This window comes from Notothenia rossii (assembly GCF_949606895.1).
Source record: "Notothenia rossii genome assembly, chromosome: 7".
Taxonomy (NCBI): domain Eukaryota; kingdom Metazoa; phylum Chordata; class Actinopteri; order Perciformes; family Nototheniidae; genus Notothenia; species Notothenia rossii.
The window spans coordinates 65,434,527-65,450,315 of NC_136905.1; the positions used below are offsets into that span (position 1 = coordinate 65,434,527).

Consider the following 15,789-nt stretch of genomic DNA (forward strand, 5'->3'; position numbering starts at 1 on the left):
GTAACCAGAGTGGCGATCGTGTGTTATGACCCTCAGTACAGTGTCTATTCTTCCTGGGATATTTTGTGTGCATGTGCATTGATGTGTATGATCACGCTTGTTACTGTGTGTGGAGTGTTAGCAGCTGTTGGATGTCCTCTGTGTGCACCTGACCCGTGGGGCTCCATGGCAATAGCTGACTGCTCTCTATATATTGGACAGCCTTTGTAACGGTGGCGCGGGCGTGAATGGCGAGGACCTTAAAGCATGTGGAGCAGTCATCCTTCATGAGCTTCAGAGGTTGTCATGGAGCACAGAAAAGGGCTGCCTGCTACCTCAGGATCTAGTGGATGCTCAGCAGTCCAGCACTGAGCCTAATGCAATAAGGTAGGGCCTCCTGGGAATCCAACACTAAAGACTTGTCGTGTTGTGTGTGCTTTTTCTTCTCTTAATGACACAGGTTATTGTGGAACTATAAAAAGTTCACAATGGCATTGTCAGGTTTGATCGTTTCGTGTAACTCTACTACTCGGGTAATTTTTTCACCTTCAGAACTGTGCATTATGCTTCATTCGGAACAAACTACGACTTCTGAGGAAAAAAAAAAAAAAAACACACACACAAAAAAGATAAAATATATTGGGGCATAGCAGGGTTCTTGCTGTCCTTAATGGCCTTATTATGCTCATTTTCAGGTTCATCTTTGTATGTTGAGCCTCTTCTGTGACATGTCTCCATGCTTTAATGTTCAAAAAGCTCTTTATTCTTCTCATACTGCCTGTGCTGCAGAACCTCTTTTCACCCTCTGTCTGAAACCAGAACCCAGTCTGCTCTGATTGGTTAGCTGGCCGACTCTGTAATTGGTCACCCACTAAGAGATTTCCCGCCCCTTAGCCGATCATGTGAATGTGGTGGACGGCTAGCCAATAGAAACGTGTGTGTTACATAGTGATGTCACTATGTTTTTGAAGTAAACTTCAGGCAGTAGGGGGAAAGTAGTAGTGGGAAAGACATTTTGGGATGTTAGCCTTTGCACACCATTGACATGCACAAAAACCTATATAACACTCTACAGGAAAGGGAAAACCCCAAAAAGCATAATAGGCCCGCTTTAAATCCTCTTAATTCCAAAACCAAAAACATTTGGACTATGAAGTAAATGTCATTAGCTTCAGTGTTTTTGGGAAAAAAGTCATGATTTTTCTGTTCAAAACTAAACATGGAACCAATATCCACCTATCACAATTGTGCTGTCCGGTCAGAAATAATCTGAGCACTTTCAGCTACCGTGATGCCTCTCCAAAAAAAAAGGCAAAACATCAGTCTTTGAAAGGCAATGAAGACATAGTTGAGCTCTTCTGACATTGCTTATGTGTTTACTTGCAACTCATTCTGGGACTTTTCTTCCTATCCTTCATAATGTTTTCCCTCCACAATTGGTATAAAATAGGCCTTAAATTGCATTCCTTACCCTTTAAAGGTCTTACGAAATCCTTAAACAAATGTATTGAAACTTGCAGAAACCCGGTATATTATGTGTTTTGTGATTACATGTTTAACTCTCCTTATAAGTAGTGTTATAGTAGAGCGCAAATACCAACGGTCTGACAGTTACACAGTTCAACAGATATATTTGTTCCATGGAAACAGAGAACAGACTTACAGGAAAAAATGAATTCAACTTTCCAGACAAATAGAGGATAGCTGCATTTTATTAATATTTTCTGGACCTGACAGTGGGGGAGAGGGCTCGCACTTTACAACAGTCGCTGAAGATATCATGCACGCTACAATTCGATACAGCCTCCCCTTGTCCACAAACATAAAGGTCATCTTTGGTGTCACCTCGTGCGGCAACACTGCACGGGTGAATGTCATGAGTAAATTAAAATGCCCTATCTGTGACTTCCAGTCCTTTGGATAATGAGTAATTATACTCTGAGCCAAATCCATGCTTTGCTTCACTACTCTATTGATTTCACGAGACCTCCATCCAAAGAAACACATCCAGCAGTGTCCCTCACTTTCCTCTGGAGATGCCTATTGGCGCTTTGACCTTTTATCTAGTTTTCAACCTGGTGCTATGTTAGTCTCTGTGTATTCAGGGTTGACTGTCATTCTTATAAAGTGTTATGATTAGCAATTAGCCTTTAGAGGATGATCAATGATTTATGAGAACACGTCTTATTTCTCTATCCTTATTTCTCAATTTTCCCGATAATCAAAGCGTCTTTTACAGTAAGGAGGTTTTATTGTAACTTATTTACAAATGTCCCACTCTGTATTCAATAAGAAAAGCCTATGTTTTTCTTTCTCCTAATTCCCCCCACCCTCACCCCAGCACCAGCCTCCCTCCTGATGCCGCTCGGCTGTGGGATCGCTGGTTCAAGCACGCCCTTCTGCTGAAGGAGAGCCGTGTCCTCAGCACTGAGCGCCTGGTCCAGCTGTTCACGCCGCTGCTGCTGGAGCGCCATGCCACCTACAGCCACCAGGTAGCGTTGGAGGCACATACACATGCTGCTTCTACACACAAATACAAGGTCACACACTTTCAAGGCACCCACTCCCAATAGCAAGCAGACATTAACACACATATGACCCCAGGAGTAGAATGCATCCTTTTTCTTCTTTCCAAATAGGCTTGTTTTTATTTCTTTGCATGCTTTTGGCGCCTGGCGTTTGAAACCAAGCCCTGGCTGCCGACTCATCAGATTGTTCCACACGTTGACCTAGACAGAAGGGGAACCCTGACCTGTGCGCTAATCGCAAATTACAGCCTCTGCTTGGCTTCTTTCATCTCACGTGGCGTATTCATGTGAGAAACACTTGCTTTTAATACGGCATTAGCCAAAAGTATAGCCATCAGCTGGGTCCGATTGAATGAGGGAGCCATGTGGACTCTCACCACAAAGATTATTTATAATTTCCCACTCATTGACCTTTTGCAGATCATGCTCAAGTAAACAAAGACAGGAATCACAATTAATATTCATACTTGAAATCTATATATGTCAGGAATCTGCAGTTTTATACGTTTAGTTGAGGACCAATGTTGTCGGGATTCTTGTGGCTCGGAGATCTAGCTCCAGTGTCCCAGACGCACTATAGAGCCTCTTGAAAATATGAACTGACAAAAGCAAGAGAGGCACTGCCATCTACATCATTGTGTCCAAGTGCATCAGGAAAAGCCTGAGTGAAAATCTTTCTCCCCCTTTATCGCTCTCACTCCATCTACTCCATCTATGTCTCCCTCCCTCCCTGGATTTCTTCTTCTCTGCTCTCTTTCTGTCCACATACAACAGCTTTACTCTCCTCACACAAGAGCAAACAGAAATGTCCATTCACGTAATGCCACACAGCCTGGCTACTCCGACAAATGGGAGCATGCAGCTCGCATGCACACACTCAAAGAGGCCCTTTGAATATTCAAGTGCTAACAGTTGCATTCATTGATATTTAAAATGCAGTGGGTCCGCGAGAGCCCTCAACCCACGGTACATTTGACTAAAAAATAAATAAAAAAAAGAACAAAGACTGATATCGGGGACAAGGATCAAGACAGTTTTTATTGTGCAGAAACATCAAATACCAAGTGGCAAGCTCAGATTGGCATGTGTTTGCCTCTCTTCCCCTCAAACAGAATGAAAGCATGTACTTTGTCAATCTTCACTGCGACCTACTGATAACAACTCACAATGCACTTAAAGTTTGTCACTGTCAAAATCCTCCTGATCATCCCCTCCCTATTAGTGCTCATTAAAAGTAGCAAATGGCCATCTGAGGCTGAGAGGCAGTCTTTGATCACAAAAGAGAGATGATGATGATGGCACGATTTGATATGGGGGAGGGAAAAAGGAGAGAAAGGGAAATCGGTGTGTGGCATCTCCATGCTCCTCATCTCCCGGAACAGCTCCTCTTAATTGTGTATCCTCATCTCCCCGGAGATAAAAAAAAAACGAGCTGGAGAGGGACGAAGAGAGCAGTTTGTCTCAATTCCCTCAGCCAAGAGGGGAGATATGTGGAACGTGTTGCACATTAACGCCAGCGTGATTGCATTCTTTAGGCGCTTCTCTAATCTCATGGATGAGAAGAGAGAGGCAAAGCGGGAGCGAAAGTGTGCGAAATAATCTTTTTTTAGTTAAATGACTGAGAGAATTTGAAGTCATTTTCTCTTGGCCTTTGAACACGCGCTTCAGCTGCACCTCCTGTGCGAGCAGCCATGGCCAAAGTAAATGAGTTGCCTAATCGGCGAGAGTTCAATTTGACACTTCCTTCACAAAATGGGAACAATTAAGAGTGTGGTTTTAATTTGTGCTGCTCACAGGCCAAAGTGCTGCTGAGGACACTTGTGTCCCGGTCCAGTGAGGAGTGCCCCTCAGCGGAGGACGAGAGTGACTCGTCTCCTTCCTCTGGTCCTCCTTCTCCCCTGGCGGACGCTGATGTGACGCCCGCCAAGCCGGTACAGCAGCAACAGATCCAAGGTTACTGAAATGTATTTTTTTTTTCTTTAAAGCATGGCATATTCCAATTATCCACCACATTTGAATGCTGGATTTTGTTTATTTATTATGGGGGAATGCATTTTCTGACAATTAAAAAAACTCTCCCTTCACCAAGTGTTACTGTTAGTATATTCCCCCTAATGTTCAAAACACCAAGACTCTCTTTCTTTGCACAGCAATGTAAAACAAGAACATTACTAGGAACAGATGTAGACTGCTTTTTTTTTGTAAACCACCTATGCAGAGAACTACGCTTTTATGAAAGAAATTAATTTCACCATAGAGCTTTTTTATTAATCCCTCACAGCCCAGTTTTCCTACAGGCTTCTATTCAGAGCTAAAGAAAGACCCCCCCATTCCCGTTTCTATCCGAGACTCCCTTCCTCCCTGCCACTGCTTCTCACTATGCGCTTCCCTTTCTTACAGAACTACAAAGTACTGAAGAGGACAGCCAGGCCGAAAGCCCTGTGGAAAGTGTTCCTATTAGAGGTAAAAAGGCATCGCCGTTGCCCCAGCATTCACACTGTCCTTATGTTGTGGTTTGTTTTCCTCCCACTGCAGTGAATAATGGCCTCTTTTCACCCAATGGCTGAGGCAGGATGATCAAGGTGAATCCAGGGTCAAAGTCCCACCTGAAGAGCTGTGCTAGTTCTCTCTAATTATCTCCCAGAAGAAAAAAAAACACTAGCTAGGTTTTCAGCCTGGTCTGAGGCATTCCGGCGAAATTGATAATTCGCTGGCCCCGGCATAATGCGGCTGCTTTAATTGTCAGGAGGCCAGGGTGGGAAGCGCAAGAGATCTGTCATCGCTTCTCATTATCTTCTAAACAATGCCCTGAAAAGGCTGGACTTGAAAAAATACTAGATGTGAAGGCATCCTGGAAGCAGTTGGTGTGCACCTCTGAAATGTAAAGCGACCGTATATTACCTTCAGCTATCAGATATCCCACAGGCTGTTTCATGTGTCTGCATCCCCAAGGTGCACAGCCAGCGAAATGAGTCCAGTTACCAAACGCTAGACCTAATCAAAAGAGCCAGTAGAAAGAAAACATGACTAAAGATTTTGTAAGGAAAAGGGGTTTGCTGTGGTGAGCAACATCAATGTCACAATCAAATACCATGACCTTGGAACTGAAAGTAATTGCCCAGACATTATTATTATTATTATTATTATTATAACGGTTGTTTTTTTCAGACTACATGTACAAGCAATGCCTTTGTAAAGTGTTGTGGGTGGCATAACAATGCACATATAATATTATATTTAGAGCATTATTCAAAGTAAAAGAAAGTCAGGACTTGGTCATACAAGATCACCATTGTTCTCTCCCCCTTGATTTGGTAAGTGTGTTTTTTGGATACATGATTGAGACAACAGCCCATGATTTATTATGTTCTCCTGCTCTGTTTATATTTGTGCCAGCTCCTCTTAAAATTTGATACCTACTTTAGAGTGCCAGTGTGAAAGTAATTATGAGTGTTTTTTAAAAACAGAAAATCAATCATTGCCTTTCCTGGCAGGGGTTGTTTAGATACAGTAAGATGCTGATTGCTGTCTCATGGAAACTGTTGCTACATACCGTAGGCTAGAATCAACAGCTTAGCGGATTGAGCGAGCTGTTCTCAGCCACTCTGACACCAAAAGAGTCAGCTACTGGAGCGTGTTGTCTCATCAAACACAGAAACCTCTGAAAGTTGGAAACCTGGGTTTTAAGCAAATATTTGACAGCGACTTTGTGTGTTTGTCCCTGAACAGAGACAAAAGCATATCAGTTACTTAAACAATCAGCGATGCAGGAAAGGCTGCAGAGCTCTGAAGAGGAGGAGGAGGAACTCTCAGGTAAGAGATGCAGCCTACTGCAACAGGAGCCTAATGACTCGTCAACACTGGCCTTATGTCAAGAAGGTCTATTTCAAACAATATGTTTATTGATTATTCTTAATTTTTACAAACTCGGTAATAACAGCAGATACATCACAACTACTGAATTACAATGCAAAACTATCAAACAGCTCAGTTTTCAGACATACATAGGAGGTTACAGGACAATCACTTCTATGATGGCCTTTTCTTATTATTACAGAAGATTCAGGAGGTTCCTTTTACAATAATGGGTGATAAATCAGGGTCCAAGGAAATGTAAGTGAGGCTAGCAGATTGTATTGAACTGGTCAGATTTGGCATGTAGAACCCTTGTAATATATTCCAGGGAGAAAGTCCATTTTAGTCTTCAAAGCTGGGTTTTCATCAACTACATTTTTAGCAATCACAGACTCCTACATGTATTCTTAGCCTCACATAACGGTGTATCAATATATCAACATCAGGGAACAGTCAAGTCCCTCATAAGCTTCACCGTATGTTTCTATCTTAATATGCATTGTAGATTATGTGATGAGATGTCTAAATCAAATGTTTTTTTCTGGCCCCTGTTTGCTCTTTGAAGGAATAAATCATGGCCATGAAGAGGACCTGGGGAGGGCCAAACGCTCCTCACATCAAGACCCTTACCCCGGGTAAGAACATTGTTATTATTCAACGGGCCACAGGAAATGAGCCACCAGACACCAAAGTGGTTGATGTACATTTGCATGGCCGCTCTCATAATTCCCTGTTCATTTCCATAAGATCAAGGGGGCGCCACCCATTAACTCGCTTACAAAGACAAAAGGCCTCTAAAGCCCCCCCTCTCACTCACTGTTTGCCCGGTTCAGCCAGGTTTGGGAAATCAAAAAACCAAAATGTCCTGTAATAAATAAATTGGGAGTCATAATTTCGCTGTCTTTGGATGTTTGTCAGAAGGCAAATAGATCATGTCAAGAAGAGAACCAGGGACGACTGTTTGGTAAGAAGGAGACTCAAGTGTTGACAAGGACAAATCGCCTTTCATTTTTCACCCTTGAAAGGCATTTAGGCTTCTCAAATCAGAGCCCTAAGTGGGTTGGAAAAGAAGATCTAATGATAAATAGCTCGGTGGAAGGCAGCTAAGACCAGCACAGCTACATTTGAATATCAACACGACTTCATCAAATCTGCAATTGCACGTCGGGTCCTCCGAGCACCTCTTCACTGCAAACCCATTTGGGCTGTCGTAATGGCTGGGTAAACGTTATGAGGAATAATCTTCTCTGATTTCATGTGATTACTGGGCACCACGCTGACACAAGGGCTGGAGTCTGTATCTTCCTGGCCTGGCAACTCCCAGTCTGCCTATTAGTCCAGGGAAGGGCCTAATGGGCTGCTTCTATTGTGGCCCTCATAGCTGCCACTGCCAGCCCCAGTGACCACCCTCTTTAATAAACATGAGCCAATGTTGGACACAGACCCTCTCAGATGGTGCCTGTCCTCCTGTCTGAATTTGCATGGGAAGCCCGCAATATATGGGATTAAACAACATTTGCAGAAAGACAGAATGATATCAGCGGTTGTGTACATTTGACAAATGGGTAGATACATGCCTAACACTGTAATCTCACTCAGGTTAGTAAGGACATGAGCTACCATGACCATAATCCTTTCTTTGGTCATACAACCATTCATCCCTGTCTTTTCTTTGCTTCTCCTGGACGCTTAGATTGAAGCATTCCACTTACCACAGTCCCTTCTTGCGCTTTATTGCTTCCACAAGTGGTCTGCAAGCCCTGCACTTAAGCAGAAGCATAACACTGCAGCATGCTCTCGCCCTGCTTCTCTCTGTGTGTGTCTCGCTTGCCCTTTCTCCATCTATTCGCCCCTTCTTCTTCTCTGTCTTCCTGTGTTTTCCGCTCCTCCTCCTCCTCCCCTCCTCTCCATCCTACTTGTTAATTATTTGCTTTATTTTGTCAGCGAGCTGATGAGTCTCATCAAAAGGAGGATGGAGCCGGACTCAAAATACAAAAATGGCTTCCTCTCTGTTGTCTCAGACAATAATTATGATTTGCCAGTTAAGCCTGGACTACAGCAGAGGGATTGTAGTTTAAAGCAGAGGCTTTGGTGCAAAAAATGCATTTATAGCCCTTTGTGAGGCTCCTCATTATGTGTGGGCCTGATTCATTAAGTAATTGGTTTGCAGTTGTTTACATGAGTATTAAGGCCTTCTATTCAGGGACTTTGAGAGATACATTGTGCAAATGTTGCATGTTATGAATGCAGAATGAGAGGCGGGGGGGCAGTCCTATTGGCCAAACACTGCACTCGGCTGAAAAGCGAGAGAAAAGCACTGGGTGCTGCTTTGCATAGCAATGACTAGGGCCTTAATAAGCTTTACAGATTAAATACATGCAGTCTATACAAGATGCAAAGAGATACTCTTAACACATTTATATGTGCTCATTTCACTATTATGGCGTTGGAGAGAATTGAAGTCTTTCATATTCTTTTTTTCTCCCTCTATCCCCCTCTTCCTTGCTCTCTCCCACACAGTGTTTTTCAGTCAGATACTTTTATAGAATGTGCTGTTTATTGTATTATAACTCGTGGGGAAGCGACTGATTTGTCCATTAGAAATCTTTTGCTGTCTTTGTGAGTGGCAAAGTAAAATCACTTTGTGGTTGAGTGGCGATGAAAGGAATAATGCACGAAGGAGTGAGTCTTAATAAGCAGCTGCACTCCATGTAAAGACCACTTGTTCCCCTTTGTACGCGAGTGCATGCCACTGCTTCCTCTCGTGCAAAGAATCATTGTGCTCCTTTCTACTGTAGGCATTTCAGAAGCCACTCCTTTCTTGTTTTTATTTTGAGTTTTATAATACCTCTCCGTCATCCCCCTTCGTCTTGAATCGTGAAAAAATACTCGTACACATGTACACACACACAAAAACACACACAATACTCCAGCCATCAGCCGGTGTGATGATTGTTGTGCCTAGTGCCTGCTTGACAAAAACCTTGACTCAACAATTAGTGGTTTACAGCTTTGCCTTGGACAACAGGATGTGCTCAAGCATTCGACCTCAAATCACTCAGAATGTCAAAATCAGAAGCTCCCTCTCTCTCTCTCCCTCTCTTTCGCTCGCTCTCGCTCGCTCTCTCTCTCACTCTCTCTCTGTCTCATTGGGAGGTGATGTGTGTGGATCTCTGACAGCTCACTGGGAGGAGGGATGGAGGGGTGAGAGGGACATGAGCTGAGAGAGAGTGAAAGGAGGGGAGGAGACGTAGAAAGGGGAGCTAGAGAGACAGAGAGACGGTTACAGTCAAATAGATAGTTTGTAGAAAGATTTACTCCTGTTCTCCAAAAGTAAATAAATGGGAAACACGTGTGAACTATTTAAAAGACAAAATGTGATGAGCTGAAGTCAGGCATTTGGCAGTATTGAGTCTGGAATAACCTCTGAAAAACAAACAGAAAACTTGGTTCATACGTGTCATTTGCCCTTTTTTACATTTGGCAATATATAACATGATCTCCTTCAGTTTGAAATAAGATTACAACCAGGCCAAAAAGACAGTGACTACTGAGGAAGGCCTCATTTAGAGTCTCCAACCAGAGGAGGTCACTGTCCTACATGGGCTGACTCAAACCAGTACATAATGCCATATCAATTTAACATTTTAAACACTTTCAATGCTATATTGGTTATTTTTAAATAAACGATATCCTTTAGGTTTAGGATGGAATTACTCTTGAGCTGCATAAGCTGTTACTTTGCTAAAAAAGAGAAAAAAAGGGCAAACATTTGACATAATGTCCAGTTTTTATATCTGCAGTCAAGTCAAATTCAACTTTATTGTTGTATTGTAGTCATTTATTAGGCTGTCATTCCTAATTGCATTTTCTTCTTTTGATTGATGTTGTAACTTGGTCGAATTACTTTCTTAAAACACCAACGGAAAAGCCAGTCTATAATAACAGAAGTTATGTTGCATGGACTAACCGTTACACAAGTATTCCTCTTATCATAATACATTCTTAGTTGACTGACACCCATATGATGTTGTCAAATAATAAGACTACTTGATTTAATAATCAGATCTGTTGTACTCAGTACTTCCACAAAGAATATTGCAAAATCACCACTATACAACTTGTGTTTACAAGAGATGTGCTCATGTGTTTCTTGGAAATTATTAAAAAAAGGCATTCAAAAGGTAGTATTCATGTAAATAAATGAAAGTGGACTAAGACAAAAGCAACCAATTAGTGAACTAAGAGAGAGCAGCCCTGAACATGAGATGAAGGATCTATCCTTTGCTTCAGCCGTCCCCACTACACAGCCTTCAGTCAGGAGCAGAGCTCTCTGTGTAGAAATATTTTTCCTCAGTAGCTTCCCTCTGAGTTGCAGTACTTCCTCATGCCCAGCAGAGAGCACTCACATGTTAGAGAGTTCCCCCTCGCACTGCACTCACAGTTTGCGTCTCACTGTTTGCCCACACTGAGCGCTGCCTATATCCTGTTACCATTCAGGCCCGTGAGAGTACATCTAAACGGAGCCTAAACAATGTTTCTGTGGGGTCATAGCTGGGATGGGAGTAGGAGTTGATGGGAATGATGAGGTGATGGGTCTCCCTTTACCTTTAGACAAGCACCGCTGCGCAAAAGTGCTATTGTGCTATTAGCATTTGTGTGTGGGTGGCAGGAGCTTTAAAAAAAAAATCCAGGGTAAATAAAAGCAGTTTTCTCGCTATCTGTGTGCAACACAGTTTTAAATGCTTGGTAAGCATTATTTCCTCTGTCAGTCCTCACATTTCCTAATGCGACTGTTTAGGATTACAAGTCAAATCCTTCACCAGAAACCCTTCCTGGTCCTGCTTTGCAATTACTTTAGACTGCAGTCTGATAGAACATTATGTTCTATATGAAGATGTCTTTGCCCATGTGCTATTTCTTTCCATATTCAACAACAACATGTATGATTGCAGCATTCTATGCCTAAAGTCTCTGGCTAATACAGCATGCTGTTTCTGCTATGGGAAGGCCAATGTTGTGAAACAAATTAAAACCATAATCTAAACTAACCACAGTTATACTTGCAGAAGTAAATACTCCAAAATTGTAAGTAGAATCGGCATGCTGCTCTTGATTGCAACAAAGAAAAATTTCAAAAATAACCACATTTTCGTTTTAATCTCCAGGTTTACTGGAAATTGGAAACCAGTCAGTCATTGTGTTATTCTATAAAGAAAATCACCTTTTCACCATTCCCGAAGAATGATACCAATATCTTTGCCAATGCATACATTATGAGATATGCGGTAATATGATTGTTATATTTTGTATTAATGTAATTATCCCTTCAGTAGTAGCCTTGCATAACTATCTTTTTACAATCTGTTTTGAATTGATTAACTAAGCTCATGTAGTGTAAATTAGCAAAAACAAGACCAAGGTTCTGATTAAGCTAATGCAGTGACTACATAACGTGTGTTAAACTCATCATACCATTTTAAAGGGTTCATTGTAGACTCAGCAGACAGGCAACTGTTAAAACAGGATATAAACAACAATATGAATCGTAACAGGCCAGAGAAAGAGACTGAGCGAGGCATTGAGAAAAAAAAAAAGAGGACATTACAATAGCTGTAATTTGCATCATTTTACACATTACATTCACCTCTATCTACCGGAGCCTGTGAAACACTGGCCAGCCCAGTCTTACATATTCAGATCATTTGCCTCAATTAAGGGAAACTCAGCAGAAGATGAACTGGCATAAATGTTTATGGAAACGGAATATTAGATTGGTGGGGTCAGATCCAGTCTGGGCTCTCTATGGTAATAGCCCTGTCTTGAAATCAGTCCTGTCCCTCACTGAAGTGGAACAGCTGATAGACCATTCCCATCCCCGGGAGGGAGTTCAAGAAAAGAAAAGCCCAATTTACTCTCCGTAACAGCTATTATTGTGGCAAAGGAGAGGAAGTAATCGTATGGATTATTGCTGTATTTTTGCTGCAGCAGGGACTGGTGCAGATATGTTGCCTAACAATTGTAAATGGATGCAGTAGTCCTCTTGCTTTAGTTGTGCTTCAGAGGCTCTACTTCATCTCTTATTCAGTTTATAAAGCAGAAAGCTTACAGCAGGTGGATTTCGTTTTTTTTAAATGTAGATACATGTATATTCCTCACATTATATTGCACCCCTAGCTTGTTCTAAAATCTCTCAACATATCATCCCTTTTCATCCTAGTTTTTAGAGTATATAGGATCTATATATTTAGTTTTACCGGTACATGATATTATTTGTTTTCATCATCATAATTTGTATATGGCCATCTGTTAGTCTTGTATAGTCAGTACAAAATTAGTCTATCAAAAAAAAAAACTCTTAACATTTCAAAAACCTTCATTTTGTTCTCAAAATAGACGACACACAAAAAAGTTACCGTCTGCAACATTTCCCAAGATTTGATTACTCATTTACAAAAATACACATATTTTGGCCAACAAAATCCTGCCTTCCAATGAAACACAACACCCTGCACCTTTAGTTTTCTGATTATCCATCATTGTGTCTTTCTTTTCTTTTTTTTGGCGGAGCTTTTCTTACACAGCCTCTGCTTTTGATTTGCTAGCATTTTAAATGCCTGAGGTTCAACATGCTGTCTGAACAGATGCAAAAATCCTCCAAATGTCCTGTAGGAAGCCCTATCAGCATATGAATATAAAGGTTATTTTCTAATGGTTATACGGGCTGTATGGTATATTGCTTTTAGCACCGAGCAATCTGTTCACAGTTAAGAATGGGAGTTGCTTCGCGTTCTACCTTGAGTGGTGCAAAGCAGCAATATATAGTTTAGAAGATTGCAATTGGAACGCAGCCAGTGTAATTTGGTCCTCACACTCAATGTACAGTCACATGTGCCAAGACTTAGAGGAGGGAGAGATGAGGAGATGAGGGTGATTTAGAGGATGACAATCAAAGGGGTCATGGGTTTGAATTGATGCAGATGGAGGAACACGCCACACAACAGTTTTGTTTTTTTGCCAGAGCTCATCTGCTTAAAACTCTGAAAAGTGTCATCACAGCGCTGTATATGAAGGTCCAAACAAATAAGCCATATGGATTTGTATGCTAACCTGAGAGATGATGAGGATATATTGTGGGGTTTTGAATAGCCTCTGTGATGATGTAAATTAAAGAGGAGGCCTTTAAAAGTGAAAGGGGGGGGGGGGGGGGGGGGGCTTATTGCATATGCATTGAGGTAGATCAAAGCCTTTTCGGAGGTCACACATTTACATAGCGATATCACCAGAGCTATGGGAACCTGGTAACCCTGTCTCTGGACTATTTTTGAATAAAGAGGGCCTTGTGGAAGTCCTTTAGCACAATTATAGGAGTCAAGGAAGTTCCCTGAGCTGCACTGTGCCTGCTTTTTCCCTTTTTTTAACAGTTTCTGGTGTAAAATAGCAGCAGCTCATTTCCAAAGAAAGCGCAAGATAATAACTCTAGAAGGCTAATAACTGTCTTTGTGTTTCCAGGAAAGAGAAGACTAACTCAAAAAATATTTCTACTCTGAAGACCAAAGGTGAGTATCGAGAAAGTCATTTCAATTGCATGTGTCAGAAAAAGGTTAATAGGATATTTGAGCGTTCACAGGCATGACATTCCCAAATATTTTAAGCCTCAGACGAAGGGCAACTGTTTGATAACATTTCATTTTGATTTAATCCAGGTTACTGAAAGCCTAGATTCTTAGATTGCAGAAACACTCTAAATTGTATTATAAATTGCAAGAATATTCAAATTGTACTAATACTACTGATATTACTGATCAAACCTTAAACACTGCTCTATATAAAACCATCAAACACAAGTGGTGAATCTAATTTCTTTGCAATGACATCTTTGCTTTATTTTCATTTCATTTCATTTCAAACCTTTATTTATCCAGGTGTATCCCATTGAGATCATTGATCTCTTTTTCAAGGGAGACCTTGAAAACAAAACAATATATATCATATATAAAAGTGCTTTGCTTCAACAGGGGCAGGTTTCAATTGGCCACATGTTTCTAATTTCACTTTGAGTCTAGTTAAAAGTAAAAATATATATATATATATTTCTTCCAATATTTGTATTCAAAATCCAATCATCTTTACTTCATGTAAACCATAAAGAAAATGTGTGCTTATTTAAGCTGAAACTAATTTCAAACAATAATATTGGCATCAATCAATCTGCAACTTTATCAAAAAGGAACTTGTTTGAAGCCAACAGTCCTCTGAAGCCCGCCCACTTTTTAGCAGTCCAATCATTCGCGTGGGCTTTTAAGGGATTGTAATCCTTGTTTTGTCTCTACAGTGCTTCTGTTAAACTCTGGAATACTTTTCAATAAAAGTAAGCTTGAGACACTTTGAATTCTGTCTTACTGGGACTTTCCGTATCAACTTTTACTTTACTGATAAAGACTAAACAGACACAAACATCAATTCCTTATCAGGTAAACAATACAAACATCTGATTAGGTCTCAAGTTGCTGGATCCTAATATATATATTTTGGGTTCTACCCTCACATTTGTGTTTAGATTTTTGCGGCAATTATCAGATCACCCGGGTGCATTTTATTGACATCAGTGCACAATAGATTATCTTCTTTCGAATTTAGTATAATGCCGTGTTCAATTAAACTCAAGGTAAGCTTTAACTGCAGTGTATTCAAATCCTGGAATGCTTATAGCGAGAGTGTACAGAGGACTGGATAAAGAAATTATGTAGACAACGTTAAAGGTTACTCCTCATGTGAAGCATGGATGGTGAAACATTCTGCTATAATAAGCTTGTTTTCTTTCCCTTTCCCTTTTTATGAAGATTTCTGGGGGGATTCGGATGACAACAACTCGGAGATTGAAGCAGCCTTACGTCCTCAAACTTTCAACAAAAACATCGGTGACACCGACAGCTTCAGTGACTGATAATTCCCTGTAGATATTTTTTTAATGCACTACATTACATCGCTCCAAAATTCCAGGCAGTTTGGCTCACAGTAAATCAACCCCTGACCGTTCTTTTATTGGTCTGCATTGTAAATCATATGTGCACTGTATCGTAAAAACAAATAATAAAGTTGACAGCTCTCACGCCGGGTAAAGTATGTGAAGAGTTGTCCAACACTCTGATGTTAACCCTGCTTCAGTCTCTTTATCTGAACAACTCTCCCGGCTCATAATAACAGCTCGAAATAGATTAAACTGATCTTTTAAAGCGATTTGTTTGCACTAGGCTGAAAATCATGCATTTTGAATGCCGCGAGCATCTCCGAGTGCTCTACCTCCAGCATGCTCGAGTGTAGTGATGTGAGTCACCTGTGAAATGACAAAGCACAATGGCCACTCTGCACGCTGCTGCGCGACCTGTGAACCTGCTGAAGAGGCCCATCTCCCAGGGCACAAAGT

General features: G+C 41.2%; 1 protein-coding gene across 1 annotated transcript in view; it reads left to right on the top strand.

Moving 5' to 3' along the window:
* Positions 1-15,519, top strand: part of kiz (kizuna centrosomal protein) — a 22,946-nt gene extending 7,427 nt beyond the window's left edge. Inside the window, 8 exon segments of the mRNA XM_079692832.1 lie at positions 202-366; positions 2,321-2,471; positions 4,304-4,460; positions 4,908-4,970; positions 6,237-6,320; positions 6,928-6,997; positions 13,875-13,921; positions 15,206-15,519. Coding sequence (XP_079548958.1) covers positions 202-366; positions 2,321-2,471; positions 4,304-4,460; positions 4,908-4,970; positions 6,237-6,320; positions 6,928-6,997; positions 13,875-13,921; positions 15,206-15,309 — 841 coding nt within the window. The 3' untranslated portion in view covers positions 15,310-15,519.
* The last annotated feature ends 270 nt before the right edge of the window (positions 15,520-15,789 follow it).